At 41.5% G+C, this 21,715-nt stretch overlaps 1 protein-coding gene across 2 annotated transcripts in view; it reads left to right on the top strand.

Annotated features, from left to right (window-relative positions):
* The window catches only part of TSHZ2 (teashirt zinc finger homeobox 2), a 507,062-nt gene extending 487,268 nt beyond the window's left edge, over nucleotides 1–19,794 (top strand). For both annotated transcript variants that reach the window (XM_012467469.3, XM_012467470.3), the window contains exon 3: nucleotides 17,968–19,794. Coding sequence is in view for 1 of the 2 variants with exons in the window: in XM_012467470.3 (XP_012322893.2) it covers nucleotides 17,968–17,969 (2 nt within the window). In the remaining variant the exon portion in view is untranslated. The remainder of the gene's footprint in view (nucleotides 1–17,967) is intronic.
* The last annotated feature ends 1,921 nt before the right edge of the window (nucleotides 19,795–21,715 follow it).

A 21,715-nucleotide genomic window follows, 5' to 3' on the forward strand; every position in this document is an offset into this window, starting at 1 on the left:
GCAATCCACCCATCTTGGCCTCCCAAAATATTGAGATTACAGGCATGAGCCACCACACCCAGTTAGACGTGTTGAAGAGAAAGAACTCACTGTTAGCTAGCGATAAGTCACTCCCATGGGTATTCAAAAAGAGTTATTTCCAAAGAGGCAAGGAATAGACATTTTTTCTGTTAAGGGACAGATAGCAAATGTTTCAAACTTTATAGACCATGGTCTCAGTCACGACTACTCAATTCTGCTATTGTAGCAGGAAGGCAGCCACAGATGATACATGAATGAAAAATGTGCATAGATGTGTGGCAATAAAACTTCATCAAGGGTCACTGAAATTGGAATTTTATATAATTCTCGTGTGTCATGAAATATTATCCTTCTTTTGATATTTTTCAACCCTTTGAAAATGTAAAAACATTTCTCAGCCATATACAAATAGGTGACAGATCAGATTTGACATGAGGGCCATAGCTTGCCAACCCATGAATGGAGGTTGCAGCTCTGGATTCATTCTTGGTTGTTGGTGAGTTGGTTTTGATCAGTCGGGGCTGAGCCTCCATCCATTGACACTGGCTTTGATTATGTTCCCTTCCATGGCCCAAACTCTCCTCTCTTTGGGGATTGGTGTTTATGGATGCTTGACCTGGACATGTATTCCTCCAGGTTTCCATGTGGTTGTCCCTTTCTCATCCTTCAAGTCTTCATTCAGATATCATTTCCTCAGAGAGGGCTCACTTGCCCACTTCTCAAAGTGGCCCCATTGGAACTGAAACCCTCCCAATTGTCCCATAGAACTTATTTTTATGGTTTCTTTTGAGTCAACATAGAAACTGACTCTCCCAGTCAATGCAACTTTCTAAAGATTTTAAAAACTTGAGAAAGAAAAACATTTTTTTTGAAGTTGAGAAAATTACATTTGTCTTATCTGAGTTCCTTCCTCTGGAACTCTCAGGCCTCCCAGATAGTATCAAGGAACTGAAACTTACCAGATCACCACATCTGGACAGTGAGACACAAGACCCCTTACACATCATGACTGCCTGAGCAACCACCTGCTTTATGTTGACCAAATTCTCTTCCTTACTCCTCACTAATTCCTATTTTCCTGCAGGTAGTTACATTTCTTCCCTGCTACATAAACCCCTTATTTTTTTTCAGTTGGAGAGATAGATAAGATTGATCTCCCATCTCCTGAGCTGCAACACCTGATTAAAGCCTTTTCCTCGGGCAATACTTGTTGTCTCAATGGTTGGCCTTATATGTGGCAAGCAGTAGGACCTAGACCAAACCCTTGGAGTTTCAGTAATGATGCCCACACCTGCACCACTCACACCCATCACCCTTATGGTCTTCAGAGCACTCACCTCATCTGACGTGGTCTTGATGGCTTATTTGTGCTCATTCTTCTCCTCCCTCTGGAATGCAAACTTGCCAGAAGCAGAGGTCCTATCTATCTTGTTCCTTGCTGTGTCCTCTGTATCAAAGCAGTACCCAGCAGCAGGCCTGAAACAAATGCTTCCTCAATATTTGCTGAAAGAATCTGTGTTTACTGGTAAGAGCAAAAAATACACAAAATTTTGCTACTTTACCTGATAAAATCTTCTACAGTACCTAATATATGAAACAGATGAATAAAAAGTTGCTTTGCTTCAAATGAAAGAAGTTCCAAAAAGACTCTCTAAGACACACACTCCTGCATACCCTTACTAGAAATTTCTACATCCCCTTATCTTCTGAGCTCTATAAAAGTCCTTCTTCTGGTCTAAAATCAACATCTGAGATTACTCTCCTTCATTAGTTACTTTGTGGTTACCAGGAAACTACTTCCGCCCAGTAAGAGATGTAAGTTATGGAGTTGACAATTTCCAACAAACTCTTTTTCAAATGTCCAGGGAATTTTCTTTTCCAAACACATTGATAAACCTATTCAAAACTAAATTTTAAAAGACAGCTATGGGCCAGGAGCAGTGGCTCACACTTGTAATCCCAACACTTTGCAAGGCCGAGGCAGGTGGATCACTTGATGGCCAGGCTTGGTGATCACCAGCCTGGCCAACATGAAGAAACCCTGTCCCTACTAGAAACACAAATATATATATGTTAATTAATTAATTAATAGGGCATGGTGGCAGGTGCCTGTAATCTCAGCTACTTGGAAGGTTGAGATGGAAGAATTACTTGCACCTGGGAGGTAGAGGTTTCAGTGAGCCCAGATTGTACCACTGTATTCCAGCCTGGGTGACACTGCAAGACCCTGTCTCAAAAACAAAACAAAACAAAAATTCATTTTCTTATAGGGACACAAGTCAGATTGGACTAGGGCCCATCTTAACAGCCTCATGTTTACTTAATTGCTTCTTTAAAGATTCTGTGTCCAGCCAGTCACATTCAGTGGTGCTGGGGCTTAGGGCGTCGACATAAGAATTTGGTAGGGACACAATTCATGTCCACAACACTGGCCTCCACAGTGTTGGTCAATAAAGCTTTTTTTGTTATTCCTTTACCTTCCTGACCGCTGCCCTGCCCCGGCCCTGGCTTTAGAAGGAGCAGCTTGTAGCTATGGGAACCTTCCACGCAAGCTTTTTATTAACTTCGTTTAGTTTCATTTATGGCTATGCTTGGGAGGACAGAACGTTTTCTAGTAAATGTTATAAGGAAAGCATTTAAAATACATATCATAGCTGCTCAACAGCTGATTTGGGGGTGGCGAAAAGCCTTGAATTACTTTGAGAAAGAAGGCCTGGTTCTGTGTTTTTGCCATGCACAAATAAGGTGGCAGAACACATGCTTGGAAGCCCCGGCCAGGAGGCCACATGATCCAGTGGTCAAGGGATGGGGGTTATAGGGGCACGATAAAAGGGATCCAAATCCAGGCTCCACTTCTAATAACTATAGTGACCCCAACCACTTCCAGTCCCACGAACCAGTTGACCCTTCCGTGTAACAGTTCTGCTGATCATCCCCACCGCCCTTTTGTTGTGGGGCCTCTCTATTCATGTAAAGTGCCCCACACAACACCTGGTATAAAGTAAGTCCACAATAACTGATAATAGCTATTGTTGTCATCACTGAAATGCAAATAAATCAACAGAGCCCAGGGACTCAAAGCTCTTGTACAACTAAACCACTTTGGCTCAAGCCTATACATAAGCTTTGCTGCCTTTACACACAGTGGTGCACTGCACTTCTAAAATAAATATTTGTGTGTGCTTGTGAAGAAATTTAGTCTATCTAGAAATGCAGTTTTAGGACTGGGTGCTGTGGCTCACACCTGTAATCTTAGCAGTTTGGGTAGAGACAGGTGAATCATGTGAGCCCATGAGCCCATGAGCCCAGGAGTTCAAGACTAGCCTGGGTGACATAGGGAGACCCCTTTCTTGAAGGAAAGAGAGAGAGAAGGAAGGAAGGGAGGGAGGGAGGGAGGGAGGGATGGATGGACAGAGGGAAGGAAGGAAAGGTTGGTTGGTTTAGGATTTAGGGGGCAAGGGGAGGAAAGAAAGAGAGAAGGAAGCAAGGAAAGTTGTAGAATTATACAAGTTATGTGTTCTACCATGTCTCTGAAAGAAGGATTGACTGATTAGATGGCAGAAATAAGTGAATAAATGAATCCTCTCTGAGAGCAGTAGCTCTCAATCTTGGTAGTGCACTAGAATCCCCTGAGGAGCTTTTAAAAACCCCAGTGCCCAAGTCATACCCCAGACTAGTCAAGGCAAAACCTCTGGGAGCAGGGCCCAGGCATCCACAGGTGACTCCCTCCTGGAGGGGGCCAGGTGGCAGAATTGGCTTAGAGGCAGGAGTTTCAGCCGGGCATCTCAGAGCCACTTATTAGGTATGAACTTGGTCAAGTTGCTTAACATCTTTGAGCCTTGGTTTCCTCCTCTGTCTTGAGGATTACATGAGACATAGTTGGCAAAACACAGGCTCCCAGTCGAGAATGGACCGAGGTGATGTATAGCAGGTGTTTTCTGTCATTATCGTCATCATTGCCATCCAGTGTATAAGCCTGAGCCTCCATGTCACCACCTGCAAAATGGTGGGGGAGAAAGGATGCCTGAGGCCCTTTACTTTCATTCTGATGATTCTATCAAGGTAGAGCCATGGGCCAAGTCAACAGAAAAGTTCATCTGTCTTCACCAAGTGACACCCAGGGACCAGGCACCATGGTGGCAACTCAAGACTGTTGCACAAACAGTCCCACCTCTGCTCTCCTAGAACCCAAATGCTAGTGGGGAGTCGTGTCAAACAGCGCTCACCCAGACCAATATATTATTCATGACAAGAGGGATCTAAGAGAGAGGAAATTTGGGGACCTCATCTGGATTCCGGGAGAAGAAAAGATCTTTCTGAAAACAAGCGCTTTAAGCCGGTGGATGAATGTGGAGTAGAAACTGTGTAGGTGGAGTTGTGAGAAGAGCACTTCAGGCAGGGCTAGAACAGGAGCAGTGGCTGTGGGGAGGGAAGGAGCTTGAGTTTGCTTTTTAGAGTCTCTCTCATTGCTTTGATTGGAGTGCAATGGTGCACCCACAGCTCACTGCAGCATCTACCTCCCACTTCAGCCTCCCAAGTAGCTGGAACTATAGGTGCATACCACCATGCTCAGCTAAATTTTGTTAATTTTTACTTTTAGAAGAGACAGGGTCTTGCTATGTTGCCCAGACTGTTGTCGAACTCCTGGGCTCAAGAGTCCTCCTGCCTCTGCCTCCCAAAGTGCTGGGATTACAAGTGTGAGCCACCAAGCCCAGTTAGTATTTTTCTTTCTGAGACAGGGTCTCACTCTGTGGCCAAGGCTGGAGTGCAACAGTGTAAGGTTACAGCTCACTGCAGCCTCAAACTCTGGGGCTCAGGTGATCCTCCTGCCTCAGCCTCCCAAGTCACTGAGATTACAGGCATGAGCCACCATGCCCAGCTTAGAGGTAGACATTTTTGAGGCACTTTTGTTTAAATCATAGATACTTGAACTTTTAAAAGCATCTTTTTTTCTTAGAGCATCCTGGGCAACTTGGGTTCCCCATAACGTACTTCAGGAAAGGTCAGTGGAGCCCGATGAGGCCAGGGCTGGGCTCCAGACAAATCTTGATTTCAGTCCAGCTTCACTGGGAAATGGCTGTGTGGATGCAGGTGGCAATTTAACCTCCTGAAACTTTATCCATAAGGAGAAAGTCATAACTCATATTTTGCCACTCGTTTGTAAAGACTGGTAATTATTGATCATAATCAAATTGGTAAACAGAAAGTTATTACTCTGTGTGTGTGTGTGTGTGTGTGTGTGTGTGTGTGTGTAATGGAGTCTCTGTCACCCAGGCTGGAGTGCAATGATGCAATCTCAGCTCACTGCAACCTCTACCTCCAGGGTTCAAGTGATTCTTCTGCCTCAGCATCCCGAGTAGCGGGGATTATAGGCGGGCACCACCATACCCAGCTAATTTTTGTATTTTTAGTAGGGACAAGGTTTCACCAGGCTGGTCTAGAACTCCTGACCTCAAGCGATCCACCTGCCTCAGCCTCCCAAAGTGCTGGGATTATAGGGGTGAGCCACCATGCCTGGCTGGAAAGAGTTATTACCATAAAGCAGCAGGTACATTGGTGACAGAAACCTGAGTTCAAATCCCAGCTCTGCTACTTCCCAGGCATGTGCTCTTGGTCCTGGTACTTAGATCTCTGTCCCTCAGTTTTCTGATCTCTAAAAAAAGGAGTTTATGGAGCTATCTTTAGGGGACTGTTATAACAATTAAATAAAACAGTAGCAGTCAAGCTTCGGGCAAAAGATGGAAACCCAATAAATGAAAACTACCATTAAAATAAATGCAAACTCTTCTTAGAAAGGAGGATTTGGCTGAATTATTTAAGTGTGTGTTCCAATCCACCAACCCTCTTTTCCAGCGTAGACACAACCGCAAACATTGCCACCATGAGCTTAGACATATAATCACAGTGGTTTAAAAAAAAGAAAAGTCTACCTTGTTTATTTTCCATACTTGGAGGGCATAGCATTCTTACTAAATGCCAGCAACTCACATTTTAGGCAGCAGTAAAGTCCCCTAGCTGTGTCCATGCAGTGAATCTCGTTGGGTTGTAAGTTAGCTGCAATAAATAACCTTTGGCGCTGCACTCCACTTAGAGGAGATGGGTTCCACTGTGAATCATGTTGTTGGCGGTTTGGACTTTAAGCTGTCCAGGTTGTTTATGGTGGTGTTTGCCAGCATGTAGACCTCTTTCAAACAATTTAAGTGCTCTTTTGGAGTATATGAATGTGGCTCAATAAAAATGGGTACAGGAAAATTGCCTCCTTTCTCTCTTCTACGTCCATGCCCCAACCAAAAGCAACCATACATGGCAATTGTCAAGTGTTAAGTATAATTGCTGAACATGAAATTATAATTAACACTAAAGCCACCAGGGATGTTTTCTCTCTCCGTCATCAGGATGTTGTCCTGATCTTTGCCATCCTTTTAATTTATCTTTTGAAAGGATGGCAACAGCTGTGTAGTTTTTCAATTCTTATCATTTTGCATTATATAGCTTTGCTGAGCAATGGGCCTTTGGAAGATTCTAGTTAGTTCCATTGACAGCAATAAATACTGGTTAGAGAACAGGCTTTGAAGTCAGGCAGACCTAAGCCCTCAGGCTGGCTCTCCCACTTGCTAACTATCTGACCTTGACTACATTTCTTAGCCAATCCAAGACTCTCTCTTCTCATCAACAAATAGAGACACTTAAATCTACTGTCAGGTAGTATTGAGGAAGGCAGAGCTTATAATAAGCACTTAATAAAATGGTAGATATTATGACTGTTTTCTGCTTTCTTCTTCTTAATATCCACATCAAATGTTTTGAAATTCTATTTGCTCCTTTTTTGTAAAAAGGGAAAACTTTTCGTAGCTTCACATCTGAATTGACAACTGATTTCTTTTCAACATTTGTTTAATGCAGCAATGAAAGAGCTTCTTTTCTACTTCGTTTTTTAAATTTCCAGAAGGAAAGAGTAGCCTATTTTCCAAGACCTGATGACTACTTATTTCTAACACATAAGCAGAATTTTTGCATGTATTTTTAACTTATTCTACATCTCATTCCACAGCAGTTTTAAGATACTGTACTATCTGCAATGCAGCAAAATTATAAAAGAAATAGAAATCATTAAAGAAATCTACATTTCACTGAGCACTTATTGAATGCCAGGCAACATTTGTGGAAAGCACTATAATATTATTATCCTGATTTTGTTGACGTGGAAACTGAGATTCAGAAGAGGTAAGTTATGTCCCTCAATATCACACAGCTAGTAAATGGTAGAGCCAAACTATGAACACATATACCAAAGGAAAATGGAAAGAGAGAACATAAAAAGAAATTTACAGGTATAGACTGCAGTCTTAGGAGGCTACACAATTGCTAAAGTTGGGTCACCAATTTGATTCTGAGCTTCCTGGTAGTGAAAGCCAGAATGCAAACATAATCCATCCCAAGAATCACCTTTTCCATGTGGATATGTATTCCAGGCTTTAAAAGCAAGTAACATCTTTCCTAATACGTAATGTCTTGGAGAGATTTATGGCATAACTTTTGTGACACAGTCAAATGCAATGGAGACAATAGGAGGTTCCCGTGATAGAACCAAATATTTAAAACTAAAAGAAACCATTCTTTCCATGAAAGAAAAAAAAATAACACCACTCCTTCTTGCAAAGAATGTTTTACTTAACACTGGGCTCCATCTCTTTTTTATAATTATTCAATCCAAGCTTTGTCAAAGCATCATACTGAGAAGAGATTCCTGTTAAAAAGCTAGTGGAGGGGGGTGGGGTAGATAGCAGAGAATGCCTCTCTGCCTTATCATTTTTATTTAGATTGACGTACCTTTGATTATAATTAGGGATAACTGTTCAGCAGTTAAGACTCCATAATCCCATCACTGGTTGTCAAGAGATTTTCATAGGGCAAACTCTCATGCCATTTCTTTCATTTCTGTTTCTTAACTACTTGGGTAGTCTGCAGTTGAAGAGTGTGCTTTATTGAGATTTTCTGCTGCCATTGAAATCTTCTAAGCTGATACACAAGGACACGAATGAAACCTCCCCTCTTGGGAAGCCCCACGTCCCCTTGCCTGACATTTTTGTTGTTGGTCTCCAAGATGTCACCCTGTTTCTGCTGGTTGCATTCAGCAGCCATTTTGCACACAGTGGTGAAGAGATCTTAAACCATTCCAGGAGTTGCCCATGAAGTAAACAAAAAGGGGACTTACCATAAAAATTATTTCAAACTTGCCCTCTCCATTAGACATGCAAAGTTGATGATATAAGGTAGAGGTCAGCTTAAATGTTTTCTCTGGCATCGATTACAAAAAAAGAAAAGAAAAGAAAAGAAAAACTCCTGCTACTCAAAAGCTGAAGGCAGTGGGTTGTCTGGTTTGTGTCATGAAATATACATCATGCATTTGAGACACATGGTTGATTTATTACAAATTGTGCTTTAAAAGAGGAAGTTTAGAAGTCGGGTTTTCCAGTGTGTCAATTATGACCTGAATGCTATCTATATTTAAATGTTCCAAGCAGGCTATCATGATCAATAACAGTATTGCCCCTTTATTCTTCAAGGGTCTGATGAAGTACCTCTTTGACAAGGAATGTATGGTCTCATCAGTGCAGATCCAACTCAACATTAGGAACAATTAGCTTGGTGGTTAAAACTAAAGGCTCTGAAATCAATATTGTGTGTGTGTGTGTATTATATATATGTATGTATTTCAATTGAACGTTGGAATATTCAGTTTCACTTATAATTATTCAGATAGGTCACCTCAAGTCTCTAAACCTACAGAGGTTCATTTCCTCTGTAATATTAAATACCTTGTTGCATTGTTTTAATGATTGACAGAAATAATGCATATGTGGTGGGTCAAAAATGACAACCACTGCCAGACGCAGTGGCTCATGCCTGTAATCCCAGCATTTCGGGAAGCTGAGTTGAGTGGATCACTTGAGGTCAGAAGTTCGAGACCCACCTGGCCACCATGGTGAAACCCTATCTCTACTAAAAATACAAAAATTAGCCAGGTGTGATGGTGCACACCTGTAGTTCCAGCTACTTGAGAGGCTGAGGCACAAGAATTGCTTGAACCTGGGAGGCGGATGTCGCAGTAAGCATGCCACTGTATTTCAGCCTGGGTGATAGAGTGAGACAGACAGACAGAAAGAAGGAAGAAAGGAAGGAGGGAGGGAGGCAGGGAGGGAAGAAAAGGAAGGAAGGAAGAAGAAAGAGAAAAAGAGAAGGAAGGGAGGGAGGGAGGGAAAGAGAGAAAGAAAGAGAAACAGAAAAAGAAAAAAGAGAAAGAAAGGAAGAAAAGAGAAAGAAAGGAAAAAAGAAAGAAAGAGAAAGGAAGAAAGAAAAAGAAGGAAAGAAAGAAAGGAAAGAAAAGAAAAGAAAAAAGAAATCAAGCTACAACCTAGGTGTTACTGATATGTAGCCGTTAAATATTTTTCATTAACTCAACCTTTCTGAGGTTTGATAGAAGAAGAAAAAAAGAATCCTTCTTGCCATTTGGAAACTCAGCCACTTTGTTCTATCTGGTTTATTTTGTGACCTCCCTTTCCAAGAGCAATTAGTCTCAGTCTCTGTTGTCAATGGTGGGAAGACTACACGGAAGAAAGGAATTAAGAAAAGGTAATACATCCGAAAATGTTTTAAAATAGTATCCACCTACCCACATGAAGCTGTGTCTGGCATATCAAAAGTATTCAATATATTTAAGCAATTACCTGTATTTTATTCACTCTAAGAATTGAAATTTGTCCACTCAAGTTGAAGGGTTTCCTCACACAGAGATTTCTCTTAGGAAAAATTAAATGAAACGCTAATGATGAAATTCAGCAATGTAGATAAGCCCATTTGGATTTCCAAATTGTAATTCCATTCGAAAAACATTAACTACAGGTTTCTCCCAGGATTACGCCGCTAAACGTCATGTGCCTCCTGCTACTTTGCTTCCTTGTCAACGGTCTTTTTAAAATAATAACCCTTGCCGGGCACAGTGGCTCATGCCTTTAATCCCAGCACTTTGGGAGGCCGAGGTCGGCAGATCACTTGAGGCCAGGAGTTCAAGATCAGCCTGGCCAACGTGGTGAAATCTGCCTCCTAAAAATACAAAAATTAGCCGGGTGTGGTAGCGGGCACCTGGAATCCCAGCTACTCAGGAGGCTGAGACAGAAGAATCGCTTGAACCAGGGGGCAGAGGTTGCAGTGAGCCAAGATCGCACAACAGCACTCCAGCCTGGGCAATAGAGTGAGACTCCATCTCAAAAATAAAAATAAAAATAAAACACTTAATATACTTTTTTTTTTCATTTGCAACCAAACAGCTTTAAGAAGCCCTAAAGTAGGAGTCAGGTGTCCTGACTCATCACTGAATCACCATGAGAGCAATTTAAACTCCCTCTGCTTCAACTTCTTTATCTTTGGGGTACTAATATTTATCCAATATATTTCAAAAGAGAATATATATGAATGGTCTTTGAAAAAAATGTAAATTGCTTCAAAATGACAGACGAAATTATTCTTTGAAGTTGAAAGCACCAAATAGATGGCAAAGTTTCTGGGGTCCGCTTGTGTTTCCTTGGGCTATTTTTCCAGTCCCTTCTCTTTCCATGCTCTAAGTTGTTTCTTTTCTTTTCTTTTTTTTTTTTTTTTGAGACGGAGTTTTGCTCTTGTTACCCAGGCTGGAGTGCAATGGTGCGATCTCGGCTCACCGCAACCTTCGCTTCCTGGGTTCAGGCAATTCTCCTGCCTCAGCCTCCTGAGTAGCTGGGATTACAGGCACGTGCCACCATGCCCAGCTAATTTTTTGTATTTTTAGTAGAGACGGGGTTTCACCATGTTGACCAGGATGGTCTCGATCTCTTGACCTCGTGATCCACCTGCCTCAGCCTCCCAAAGTGCTGGGATTACAGGTGTGAGCCACCGCGCCCGGCTAAGTTGTTTCTTTCATAAAATTAGAGAAGGAAGATTCTAGCTACATCTATTTTTTTTCTTTTGCATTGTTTTAGTGATAAATGCTTTAAAACCCTTAGTGGTTTCCATGTCAGAAAAGATAGGCTTCAGCTGGGCACGGTGGCTCATGCCTGTAATCCCAGCATTTTGGGAGGCTGAAGCAGGTGGATCACAAGGTCAGGAGTTCAAGACCATCCTGGCCAACATGGTAAAACCCCATCTCTACTAAAAATACAAAAATCAGCCAGACATTGTGGCACATACATATAATCCCAACTACTCAGGAGGCTGAGGCAGGAGAATTGCTTGAACCCGGGTGGCAGAGGTTGCAGTGAGCTGAGATCGCACCATTGCACTCCAGCCTGGGAGACAGAGCAAGAGTCCATCTCCAAACAAACAAACAAAAAGAGACAGGCTTCAAATTAGTGTCTTTAGAACTTCATTCATTCAACAAATATTTATCAAGTACCCACTCTGTGAGAGACATTTATGCTTGGGACTGTACTGTGATCAAACTCTCACCTTCCTAGAGTTTACATAGGCAGACGCTAAATTAAAAATTATATATATGATGATGTGATTATAACTTGCAATAAGTCTTATAAGGACAGTCTAAAAGATTAATGCAAGATTATAACAAAAGAATATAGTCAGCCAGGCACAGTGGCTCATGCCTATAATCCCAGCACTTTGGGAGGCCCAGGTGGCTGGATCGCTTGAGATCAGGAGTTCGAGTCCAGCCTGGCCAACATGGTGAAACCCCATCTCCACTGAAAATACAAAAATTAGCCAGATTTGGTGGCGCACACCTGTAATCCCAGTTACTTGGGAGGCTGACGCAGGAGAATCGCTTGAACCTAAGAGGGGAGGTTGCAGTGAGCCAAGATCACGCCACTGCACTCCAGAGTCTGGGCGACAGGGCGAGACTCCATCTCAAAAAAAAAAAAAAGGAGAAAATTGAGGCACAAAAATGCACCCAAACAGGGCTTCTCAAACTCAAGCATGTATAAAACTCACCCAAACATCTTGTTAAAATGTAGATTCCAAATCAGCAGCTTGGGGTAGGCCCTGTATTCTGCATTTCTGACAATCTCTAGGTGATACCAATACTGCTGTTATGTGGACCGCCCTCAGAGTAACGACATCCTAGAAGGTGGAATGAGGCATTCAGATGTGTGCCATAGGTAGACTCACCGTGAACATGTCAGTGGTAAATGCAGAGCAATATGAGTGGGTTGAATGGACATCTTGAGTATCATGAACAGTAATACGAAGGTGACCTGATTTTCTAAAATGGCAAATAACTCTCATTAAATTCCAAATAAAGCAAAGTATAGGTTCCCTTTGTCAGATAAGCTTTATTTCTGGAAATCACAGTGTGTGTTAAACTGTGCAGAAAAGACTTTGCATTTACATGTAAAACAGAGTTAAGTTCTAGCCTCAGACAATTATAAAAAGGTTTTGAACCAAAGACAATTTGGTCCTCCACCCCCAATGGGCATTTGACAATGCCTAGACACAACTTTGATTGTCACAACTCAGGGGTAAAGCGGATGCTACTGGCATCTAGTGGGTAGAGGCCAGGGATGAGGCTGAATATATCTACGATGCACAGACAGGCAGCCCCACCACAAGGAATTATCTATCCAGCTGAAAATATTAACAGTGCCAAGTTTGCAAAACACTGGCCTGCGGAGGTATTTTCAAAAATGGTACAGACTGAGAGCAATGGCTCACACCTGTAATCCCAACACCTTGGGAGGTTGAAGTGGGAGGATCACTTGAGTCCACGAGTTGAGGACCAGCATGAGCAACATAACCCAGGTTTTTGGTTTTTGGTTTTTTTTTTCAGACGGAATTTTATTTTTGTTGCCCAGGGTGGAGTGCAATGGTGTGATCTCGGCTCACTGCAACCTTCGCCTGCCGGGTTCAAACGATTCTCCTGCCTCACCCTCCTAAGTTCCTAAGTAGCTGGGATTACAGGTGCCCAGCTAATTTTTGTATTTTTAGTAGAGACGAGCTTTCGCCATGTTAGCCAGGCTGGTCTCGAACTCCTGACCTCAGATGGTCCATCTGCCTCAGCCTCCCAAAGTGCTGGGATTACAAGTGTGAGCTACCATGCCCGGCTAACCCAGGTCTTTTCATAGAGACTCCATCTCTACAAAAAACTTAAAAATTAAGCTAGTGTGGTGGCATGCACCTGTAGTACCAGCTACTCAGGTGGCTGAATCAGGAGGCTCACTTGAGCCCAGGAGATCAAAGCTGCAGTGAACTATGATCGCGCCACTGCACTCCAGCCTGGGTGACAGAGCAAGACCCTATCTCCTAAAAAAAATAGTAATAATGAAAAAAATAACAAATGGGTGCAGGATGAAGGACAACCCCACCTTGTGTGAAACTGTCCCACACGTTGCAAGGTGCCTCATGTTCCCAGCCCTCACCACTAAATGCCAGCGGTGCCCCCTTGTCACAACCACAAGGCATGCCCTAAAAACGGGAGTGTCGCACAAAAACAACAGCGGAGTGAAGAGAGAGGATGGAGCAACGGCAAGAAGAGCAGGAGCCAGCCAAAGTGCTGAGCCAGGGGATGAGAAAGGCTGGCGTGGCCAAATTAAAGCACACGTCACTCTATGCATCTGCTGGTGACTCTGTAATTAATACAAAAATAATTACATCTCTTCGCCTGGCTGTCCCTCACAAACTACTTAATGAACGCTGCCAAGAACTTTTTAGAAATGTAATTAAATTTTTTATTTATTTCCGTTTTATTTTTGTAGTAGTAGCTCAACATACTAGAAAAAAAAATGTAGCAGCAAAGCCCAGCCTCAACCACCATTTGAGAGGCAACTGAGAGCATCTGCTTCCTTTTTTTCTCAATCCGGTCTATGCAATTCATTCTGAACAGTGAGAAATAATAACAACAGTTTTCTTATTCCCTTTCCCTTCATTTTTCAGTTTTAATTATCTGCCAAGATCTCCTCTTTAAACACAGAGAGAAACAAGGTTTTTACTTTTCTTTTAATATGAGAAATAATTTGGCCAGGCACGGTGGCTCACACCTGTAATCCCAACGCTTGGGGAGGTTGAGATGGGAGGATTGTTTGAGTTCAGGAGTTCAAGACCAGTCTGGACAACATGTCAAAATCCTGTCTATAAAAAAAAAAAAAAAAAAACAAAAGAATTAGCTGAGTATGCTGGTGCACATCTATAGTCCCAGTTTTTCAGGAGGCTGAGGTGGGAGGATGGACTGAGCCCAGGAGGTTGAGGCTGCATGAACTGCGATTGCACCACTGCACTCTAGCCTGGATGACAGAACAAGACCCTGTCACCCACCTCCCCCAACGCCAAACAAAACAAAACAGAACACATTTTTAATTAAAAAATTAAAAAACAAAAATAATCTGTCATGAAGGTATTTTTCAGCAAACAACACTCAGGTATACTTGTGAGTCTTATATAGGGAAGAAAAGAGTTATCAAATAAACCTGGCAAGTACTGGGTTAAGTAAAAATACACTATGGTTTGGTTTGCTTTTAATTGCAGGACTTCTCAGAGTCTTTAATATGTTAATGTGTGTTGTGAAATTCCACAAAAGGAAGTATAATAAAGTCATTATTTTCTTTCTCCTTGCTTTCATTCCCAGAAAAAACTTTACCCTAAGAGAAACCCAGCTAGAAAAGTCTGGGTGTTGAACTAATCTGGAGCCGCTTCAAAGAAGTGATAATAAAAATACAAATTTCCATGAAATTGGTATCACATTAATATAATGGTCAAAGAGGAGACAATGTCAGCCTCCAGTAGACCTGGTGTGAAACAGCACCCTTCAGCCAGGACTTCACTCCTGTGTCACAGTGTAATGCCATTGCAATTTCCAAAAGTCCACCAATTTCTGGCCTCCACTTTTTCTTTGACCCATCTCTCTTCTTCCAACCACATGATCATCCTCCTTCAAGCTTCTAGACCTGCCCGAGGGTCCCAACCCATTCAAAACAAAGACTGCCAAGGACCCTTTTTCTTTCAAGTGCACATCTAATGTCAAAGGGAAATGGTTCTCCACTGATGGTGATCAAGGCGTTCACCTGTAATCTAGGTAGGGTAGTGCATGTCATGAGCTTGGAAGCTTCAGAGTGGGAAGGGCTAAATTTAAAGCCATCCTCTGCTTTTTATAGGCTATGAACCCTAGAACAAGTGACTTACTTTTTTATCTGTCTCTCGCTCTCTTTTTTTTTTTTTTTTTTTTTTTTTTTGAGACAGAGTCTCACTCTGTTGCTCTGGCTGGAGTGCAATGGTGCTATCTCGGCTCACTACAACCTCCACCTCCCAGGTTCAAGCAATTCTCGTGCCTCTGCCTCCCGAGTAGCTGGAATTACAGATGTGCACCACCATGCTTGGCTAATCTTTGTATTTTTAGTAGAGACAGGGTTTCGCCATGTTTACCAGGCTGGTCTTGACCTCATAGCCTCCTGTGATCCACCCGCCTCTGCCTCCCAAGGTGCTGGGATTACAGATGTGCACCACCATGCCCGGCCTTTATCACTCATTTTTAAAATGAGATTATTTCAAGAGTTAACAGTAATGTGTATAAAGTGACTGGAATTTGGCAGATACAGAATAACTGGTTGCTAGTACCGCAGTCCTTACCAAGGAATAGTTTTAAATGTCTGTTATGATTATCTTGTGCCTAATTTCTCTACACATATCAAATGTCATCTGATTTTCAATTTGCCTTTATCTTTCTACTAAAATATAGAAGCTTTCCTTTTCTAAAAAGACGAATTATACTTAGGTTCAATGTTTTTTTCTCACTAAAATGAACACTACCACTAAATAACAAGATATAAACAAGAAACTCCACTCAGATTAGGCTAAAGGAAATTGCATGCTTTCCACACAGTAATCCAGAGCAAAGTTCTCCGAAACAAAAATCACCCTGTTACTAAGTAGCACTTCCCTACCACAAAAATGTTCCTGTCTTTTGACAGGAACTTCATGCTTAAGAATTCAAGCCTATGAAAATATTCCAGCATACAGAAAAGCTTGAAACACAGAGATGTTCATCAAGTGTTATGTATTATTGAATAAAAATTACAAACATTACATGTTCAATATTACATTATCATAGTATTATAGACTATTATAATGTATGTAATAGAACTTCTATGGCTGTTTATACTGATGCTTTCCAGTGAAAAAATATGTCCAGACAAGTGCATCATATAGCCAGCATATACAATTGTGTAAACCTAATGAAATGCATGGGAAGGCCAGAAACAGTGGCTCACACCTGTAATCCCAGCACTTTGGGAGACCAAGGCTAGCGGATCACTTGAGGTTAGGAGCTCAAGACTAGCCTGGCCAACATGGTGAAACCCCATCTTTACTAAAAATACAAAATTAGCTGGGCATGGTAATGCATGCCTGTAATCCCAGCTGCTCTGGAGGCTGAAGCAGGAGAATTACTTGAACCCAAGAGGCAGAGGTTGTAGTGAGCCAAGATCGTGCCACTGCACTCCTGCTTGGGCAACAGAGTAAGGCTCCGATTCAAAAAAAAAAAAAAAAAGCATGGGAAAAGAAAAGACTAGAAGGAAATACAGCAGAATGTGAATGAGAGCTTTCTCTGTCTGGTATGACCATAGGTTAATGGGTTTGTTTGTTTCTTCAAAAAGCTTTATAGAGAAAAAAATTATACATTATGTATTTTTATTTCTCATTGCAGTAAAATACACATATCATAAAATTTATCATCTTAACTATTAAGTGCACAGTTGAGTGGCTTTAAGTACATTCAGATTGTTGTGCAAACATAACAATATTCATCTACAGATTTTTCGTCTCACAAAAGATGAAACTGAAATTCTGTACTGATCGAACAAGAATTCTTATTTCTTTTTCCACCTCATCCCCAGCCCCTGGCAACCACCATTCCTCTTTCTGTTTCTGTGAGTTTGTCTACCTCTAGATACCTTATAGAGGTATAACCATATAGCATTTTTCTTTTTGTGACTGGCTTACTTCCACTTAGCGTAATGTTCTCAGGGTTCATCCATGTTGTAGAATGTGTCAGAATTTCTTCCCTTTTTAGGGCCGAGTAATATATTCCATTGCATGTACATATCACATTTGCCTATCCATTCCTCCATTGGACACTTGGGTTGCTTCTGAGTTTTGGCTATTGTGAATACCATTGCTATGAACATGGGTGTACAAATATCCCTTCCACACATTATATTTTTAAAATTTTTTTTAAATTTAAAGTTGCAACATTTTGGCCAGTCTAAGTGGCTCACACCTATAATCTCAGCACCTTAAGAGGCTGGGTGGGAAGCTTGCTCGAGCCCAGGAGTCTGAGACCAGCCTGGGCAACACAGGCTCTACAAAATAAAAACTAAACCTAATCAGGCATAGTGGCGTGTGCCTGTGGTTCCAGGTACTCGGGAGGCTGAGGTAGGAGGATCGCTTAAGCCTGGGAGGTCGAGGCTGCAGTGAGCTATGATCATGCCACTGCACAAGAGCAGTGACAGAACGAGACCCTGTCTCAAAAAAAAAAAAAAAGAAAGAAATATTGCAACTTTCATTTTAGATACAGGGGGTACATGTACAGTTTGTTGCATGGGAATTTTGCATGATGCTGAGCTTTGGGGTATGGATCTCATCACCCAGGCACTGAGCATAGTACCTGATAGGTAGTTTTCAACTCGTTCCCTCCTTCCTCCCTCCCCCGCCCCAGTTGTTCTCATGTTTATGTCTATGTGTGCTCAGTGTTTAGCTCCCACTTATGAGTGAGAACATACGGTATTTAAGTACTTTTTTCTTGAAGTTGACTCCTCCTTTTCATGTTCCACGGTCTGGTTATATAACTATGACTCTATTCAGAACATTCCAACAATAAAGTAGTGGAGATGGGCAAGGGGATTACCCCGGGGAAGAATCACCTGGGCTACATCTCAGAAAATAATTCATCTTTTTCTGTTGTTCTGATTCCCGTTACAGGACGAATGCCTTAGTTTCCACTTTCCAGCCTGGATCCCTTCACACTGAACCCTTCTTCGTTGCACCATTCTGCTTCTGACATTGAACTCATTGAACTCTTCCTGACACCCTGGCTCCGAGAAGACTGCCAAAAAAAAAAAAAAAAAAAAAAATCACCCCAGCCATTTCTCTTCATCCTCACTAACAATTTGGTAATGAAGTATTGATTTCCACTTCTCTGCTTATGGGCGATATTAGATTTTCATTGATAAACTGCAATGGGTCTGTCTCGTCTCTACAGTACCCTTTTCACTGTCACAAGAAAACAAAGTGCCACCGAAGAAAAGTAATGACTGAGAACATTGATGTACTTATTTTGTCAGTTTGTAACAGGAAAGTGGGTACGGGGGGGAGTATAAGTCTTCATAGTTTAATGTCCACGTGGGCTGCACTCGAGGTAGACACTTGGAGGCTTACTTTTCATGGTAATGTCCATTTCCTATTTATAACCCCTCTGGGAACGTTTGTCTAAAGGAAATGTTTCTGTTCAGTGTAACAATTACGGTTGCACCTGGATTGCCCAGTCCTGCCCCTGCACTAGGGGGCCATTAATCACTACAAAGTAGAAGAATTATTAAGTTAAACCAGAGTTTGAGCCAAGAAAACCCCTGAACAATGTTCATCTTCTGTGAAACTTGTTCAAATAATTAAGCTTAACCATGTTGCTGCCAAAGACTGTTCCCATGCAGTGGTGAGCACCTTATCATCATCATTATCTTGATTGGTTAAAAAAAAAAAAGTTTCAAGCACGCACCACTGTCGTATGAGAACTGCAAATTGGGAGAATTGGTGAAGTGCAGAATCTGAGAGAACGCGAGATGACATCATTGCAGGGTGGACAGTTCCGCACAGCCTTTTCTGGGAATCCCTTTCTGAGGACTCGTTATTTGCGGGCTCTAAAACGCCACTTAGCTTTAGAAGCAACAGAAAGCATGAAATAGGGTGTCCATTTTAAACGTGTTCCCGCAACTTTTTTCATTAAAACTTTGAGGGCCCAATTTTAATTTGTGGAATATTCCCGTTAATAATGAGATCTAATTAAGACATCCATTAAAAGCCCGTTAAAGTTAATTTAACGTAAAAATTCCAATAGAACTGTATTAGATTTTCTCCATTAAATTAACATTATGGATTTTTAACGGATGTCTTAATTATACGTTATTATTAACGGGAATACTGTATTACACAGATTAAAATCAGGTCCTAAGTCAACTTGGAAAAGCTAAGAGCATGTTTTAATACTGAAAGTCTTGCATACCTAGTGCACAGTTTAGAGAAGCAAGGATGGATCTGTTTAGTTGAACATTTTCTATACAATTGAAAGCAACCTATAATAGATAAATCCATCATTGCATTTAAACAGTGAATTTCCTTATTCTCACAGGACAAATAAGTCTGGATTACGTGGTAAATTGTTACTCAGCTATGGTGAAATATTTATACTATTCTAGGCACAACACTAGGAACCAGATGATTCTGAAACAAAAGAACATTTTCTCTTGTTGCTTTAATTACCAAGGTTATTTAAAAAAAAAACTCAACACTTACAAAATGAAGCCAAATATCTCTTCCTCACAATTTCTCAAGGAGGCTGCCTGTTGGAATTGTTTTGGAAATTTTGACATGATCCCTAAATTCAACATTGGGATTTAAAAAAAAAACAACTTATTTACCTCCTAGGGAAAGTGTTGCCCTTATGCCACATATAATAGCAAATTGCTTTTTTTATGGCATGCATAACCTAGATGGGAAAAAATATGGCGCTTCGGGGAAGGAGGGAAAAAGTAAATGAAGTTCCAGGAATGTCATTCTGAAGTAATGAGGCATGGACAGAAAATATACCCCTCACATCATCGGATTGAGATGGCAGTCGAAATAGCTTCATTGAAGTGTCAGCACTCATCCATCAATCAATCACCCACAAGGAAAAATAGCAACAGTACAACGGGGCGGCTTTTATGGGATTTACTCATGGGCATAGGGAATAGCGGCTCAAATGTAGTTCTGACATGAAAAGCAAGGTGCTGATATTATTTTTTATGATGGGAGGATCATAAAGTGAATTGAGAACAGCGAGGTCTGTCTTTGCTTAACCTATTCAACCAGAAATGAATGGAGCTCGACTGGAAAGGAACAGTCTTCGGATGGGTTAAGATTGAAGGGTGGACTGGACTCTACTGAGCACCGTCCTTCGACAAGGAAATTCTATTAAAGGAAAATAAATGCATTAGCATTGGGGTTCTTGAAGCTGTTTAAAACTGCCTGCTCCAATCCAGGGTTACTAGGCCAAAGTTACATAATTCAGATTCCACCGCAACCATCCAAAGTGGATTCTTGAGCCCTTGCTCCAACAGGGGGTGGGGGGATCGATACAATTCCCAACTCCATGGAAATTGTTTCCCTTCTAAGAATGAAAAAAATAAACCATCTGCTTCAACATATTATCGATATAGTTTGTTAGCTCAATTTCTATGGTGGGGTGGGGTGGGAGGTTAGAGACGAAAATATTGATAAATTTGGTAAGGCTCATGAATTGCCGCCCAGCAACCATGCATGTCACTACTGAGGGAAGGCTGCTAATGTTCACCTTAAAAAAAAGATCTGGGCTGGCACTGGGGCATACACTCGGCTCTCAGCATATGCCTAGAGGCCAGGTCTGTCTTCGTTCAGCCAGCCCTCTGAGGCTTCTAGAAACTTCTTTCTGGAGGATAAAAACTAAATAACTCAGAAGAATGTCTTTATCCACCTTCATACCACTGCTCTCCTTTCCCTGAATAAAACACAGTTCTGATAAGTGAGAACTTTAGATTGGAAAGGAGGATGACATGCAAATATCATGCAAATTACCCTCAAGTATCTCCATTCTGCCACCACCTCTTGGTACCAGCGAGAGCGAGAGATTGCCTTTCCTTCCCCATCCCTCCTTCCAGCTAAGACCACCAACCAGCAGCAAATTGAAATGTCCATTTAAAAATGCATATGTCAACATTTAAATGTTATGTATTTGGCCTTATTTTGTAGTTGAGCAAATCCTCCAGATATACAGCATGTTGCAAAGCACTGGTGGCACAGGGCACCAAAGGAAATTATATTTATTTAGCAAATTCATTTAACAAACATTATTAGGCACCTATTATGTGTGACACTCTCCTAGGCACCATGGGATACAACAGTAAACACTTCACACAACAGCCTGGCCTTCCTGATGTTTTACAAAAGCTCCTAAAGAGAGCTGACAGTAAGACATTCGAGGGGCAGAGTTCATGTAGAATCAAAATATTAGTATTTCAGAATAAGGATTTTTTTTTCTGAAAAGCATACAGAGAGGAAATAGCTTAAAAATAGGTCAAGACCTAAAAACAGAATATAATCATGGAATAAATGGGATAGCCCAGACAGTCCCCACAGAATTTCTTTCAGGTCACAGATTTCTTAAAACTCACCCCCAAAATGTGCCTGCTTGGTTGTCTGAATCTTGCATAATTAATGTCACAGGCACAAGCTGCTGAACTTAGCTGAAACGCAGAAAACAAACAAATGCAATGACGTATCTGAGAAGCATTTATGTAACTCTGGTTAAGTGGTGAGGAGGGTGTGTGAAGACAGTGTGCATGCGTGTGTGTATTCATATACATGTGTATACATATGAATTTCACTGTTATTTTCCAGGGTCTCTGGACAATGTGGCAGTTAAGAGTCTATGATGTTC

This window comes from Aotus nancymaae, unplaced genomic scaffold (assembly GCF_030222135.1).
Source record: "Aotus nancymaae isolate 86718 unplaced genomic scaffold, 86718_ANA_hifiasm-v0.15.2.pri h1tg000029l, whole genome shotgun sequence".
Classification (NCBI taxonomy): domain Eukaryota; kingdom Metazoa; phylum Chordata; class Mammalia; order Primates; family Aotidae; genus Aotus; species Aotus nancymaae.